The sequence below is a fragment of the Lathyrus oleraceus genome, chromosome 3, assembly GCF_024323335.1.
Source record: "Lathyrus oleraceus cultivar Zhongwan6 chromosome 3, CAAS_Psat_ZW6_1.0, whole genome shotgun sequence".
In the NCBI taxonomy this organism is placed as follows: Eukaryota; Viridiplantae; Streptophyta; class Magnoliopsida; order Fabales; family Fabaceae; genus Lathyrus; species Lathyrus oleraceus.
The window spans coordinates 348041578-348045108 of NC_066581.1; the positions used below are offsets into that span (position 1 = coordinate 348041578).

The 3531-nt window shown below is 35.9% G+C and overlaps 1 protein-coding gene across 1 annotated transcript; it reads left to right on the forward strand.

Moving 5' to 3' along the window:
- The first annotated feature begins 476 nt into the window (after positions 1 to 476).
- LOC127127596 (L-type lectin-domain containing receptor kinase S.4) lies at positions 477 to 3042 on the forward strand. Its single transcript, XM_051056846.1, has 2 exons — positions 477 to 699; positions 869 to 3042. Exon 2 carries the CDS (start codon positions 967 to 969, stop codon positions 2794 to 2796), a length of 1830 nt encoding a protein of 609 aa, XP_050912803.1. The 5' UTR covers positions 477 to 699; positions 869 to 966; the 3' UTR covers positions 2797 to 3042.
- Positions 3043 to 3531: the final 489 nt, after the last annotated feature.

Below are 3531 nucleotides of genomic sequence, written 5' to 3' on the forward strand. Positions count from 1 at the left end.
GAGAGAGAGAGAGAGAGAGAGAGAGAGAGAGAGAGAGAGAGAGAGAGAGAGAGAGAGAGAGAGAGAGAGAGAGAGAGAGAGAGAGAGAGAATATATATATATATATATATAAAGTAATAATGACATTCCTTGAACTTATTAGTTAAATGAGTAAAAAAATTAAATTTAGCCTATTGTATCTTAATTTTTTAATAGATTAAAATAAATTTTACAATATTTAGTAGTGATATTCTTTGAATTTATCGGTGATATAATAATTTCACAAATATACGTTATTGATATAAAAAAGTTTGAACCTTTACAATTAAAAAAGAACAATTTAATCAAATTATTTAACATCATTTAATTCTTTTTAGATATGTGTCCTCAAAGTATTCAATATATAGTTCTATTAAAATATTTCTCAATATAGAAAAATGGATGTTGTTTCCTTTGTCTCATCATCATGTTGTTTTAGTGTTTTCTTTTTTGTACTTCATTCAAAGAGTAGACTTATGAAAGCTACCTTACATTTCACCCATACCATACCCCCAAAAAAGCTTTCATTTTCACTCTCATCTAACTTCTACCCCATGTGAACAATTATATATTCATTCAACCTTTTCCTTTTCATTAACCCTTCATAATTCTCTTTAGATCTACTCTACCAACTTTCATTAAACTCAACTCAAACACAGACATAAACAGAAACACAACCTAGTATGCTTCTTCCAACCACCTCAAAATCCACATCACACTCCTTTCACTTTCATTAGTTCATTCATCTTTTCCATCATGCAATTGCAAACCCATCTCAAACTCATCATATCATTTTCATTATTACTCTTTATTCCATCTTTTTCCCAAATTGACCAACTCTTATATGCAGGATTCAAGAACATTGATCCTAAAAATCTCACCTTGAATGGAATTTCCGAGATACAGAAAAATGGAATACTAAGATTAACAAATGAAACAAGCAGATTAATGGGTCATGCCTTTTACCCTTTACCTTTCCAACTAAAGAACAAAACAACCGGTAAAGTTTTCTCCTTTTCTTCGTCTTTTGCTCTTGCTGTTGTTCCTGAATATCCTAAACTTGGTGGTCATGGCATGGCTTTCACAATAGCACCTACAAAAGATCTCAAAGCTTTACCTAGTCAGTATCTTGGTCTTTTCAATTCAAGCGATGTTGGTAATTTCTCTAACCATCTTTTTGCTGTTGAGTTTGACACTGTTCAAGATTTTGAGTTTGGTGATATTAATGATAATCATGTTGGAATAAACATCAATAGTATGATGTCAAATGCTTCTGTTAAAGCTGGTTATTACAATGATGATTCGGTTTTTCAAGATCTTAATATTAAAGGTGGAAAAGCTATTCTAGTTTGGGTTGATTATGATTCTTTGATGAATGTTGTTAGTGTTACACTTTCTCCAACTTCAAACAAACCTAAAAAACCAACCTTGTCTTTTCATATGGATTTATCGCCTATTCTTCATGATACTATGTATGTTGGTTTCTCTGCTTCAACTGGTTTACTTGCTAGCTCTCATTATCTTTTGGGTTGGAGTTTCAAAATCAATGGACCAACACCTTTTCTTGATTTGTCTTCACTACCACAGCTTCCACAGCCAAAGAAGAAACAAACTTCTTTGATAACCGGTGTTTCGGTTGCGGCTTCTGTTATTGTGTTGGGTTCTATAGCATTTGGTTTTTACCTTTTCAGAAAAATCAAGAATGCTGATGTTATAGAAGCATGGGAGCTGGAAGTTGGGCCTCATAGATACTCTTATCAAGAGCTTAAGAAAGCTACAAAAGGTTTCAAGGAGAAAGGGTTACTCGGGCAGGGTGGTTTTGGAAGAGTTTATAAAGGGACGATGCCGAAATCAAAGATCCAAGTGGCTGTTAAGAGAGTTTCACATGAATCAAAACAAGGGTTGAGGGAATTTGTGTCGGAAATCGCAAGCATAGGCCGGCTTCGCCACCGGAATTTGGTTCAGTTACTCGGCTGGTGTCGTCGCAGAGGAGACCTTTTACTTGTGTACGATTTCATGGCGAATGGAAGCTTAGACAAGTACTTGTTTGAAGATTCAGAATTTGTGCTGAGCTGGGAACAAAGGTTTAAGATAATAAAGGGTGTTGCTTCGGGTCTTTTATATCTTCATGAAGGTTATGAGCAAGTGGTAATACATAGAGATGTTAAAGCTAGTAACGTGCTGTTAGATTTCGAACTCAATGGAAGATTAGGTGATTTTGGTTTGGCAAGGTTGTATGAACATGGTGCTAATCCAGGCACAACAAGAGTGGTGGGAACATTAGGCTATTTAGCGCCGGAGTTGCCTAGAACAGGAAGAGCAACAACAAGCTCCGACGTTTTTGCATTTGGCGCGCTTCTGCTCGAGGTTGCTTGCGGAAGAAGGCCTATTGAACCAAAGGCATTACAAGAAGAGTTAGTGTTGGTGGATTGGGTTTGGGAAAGGTTCAAAGAAGGAAGAGCACTTGAAGTAGTGGATCCTAAATTGAATGGTAATTTTGATGAAAGTGAAGTAATGATGGTGTTGAAATTGGGATTGATATGTTCAAATGATGTTCCTACTATAAGGCCTAGCATGAGACAAGTAGTGAGGATTTTGGATGGAGAAGTTGAGTTGCCAAATGAAATGAGAAAGCCAGGAGGTATTGATTCACAAGAGGGGTTTGATGAATTCTTGCATTCTCTTGGAACTACTTCATTTGATAAGACAAATTCAAGCTCCTATGTTGGAAATACAGACATGAATACTAGTTTTATCTCTTTTGGTAATTCACCTTAATCACTTGTCAATGCTAGAGGAGAAACAAGGTGGTCTCTAAATTATACTGATTTGAGATGGATTTTGTTTACTTGACTTACTCATGATGTTTCTGTTTGTTTTAACATCTCATTATTTGTGTTGATTATAGAAAGATTTAGTTGGATATGATGTTTGAGATATGAAAGTTAGGTGGTTCCAATTTTCTTACTGTTGTCTTGTAAAAAGTTTTGGACCCTGAATGAAATTGGAAAATTAGTGTGTTTAGTTTGGAATGCATCAGAACTGAGTTTACTTTATGTGGAGTAGTTTTAGTGAAGATAAATTTTGCTTTTATACACCTCATCGTTCATCCGATTACATCCACACTTTCCAAAGTAATGAGAGCTTAGAACACGAAGACTTTTCTTTTAAACATCTTCTACTTGTATCGAGTACAATAGTATATATTTTTGGGAGTTCGAGAGAGTCGGGAGCTGGAGCAGCAATGAGGCTAATGCTTCAGGACCACAAGAGAGGGAGACATCACATCTTAATCCAAAATTTTAAGGTATTCGATAAATAGATTATAAACTCAACATTTCATCCATTCATAGGCGATGTGAGACTTTAATTACTCACACTTGCACTCAACATTCTCCCTCACAAGTGTGAGTCTTCTGCATCCTATAACAGGATCCAACACAGGATCCAACTCACGCTCCCCCACCAAGCTGAATCACGACTCTGATACTACTGTTGGAGAGTCCGGGTGAG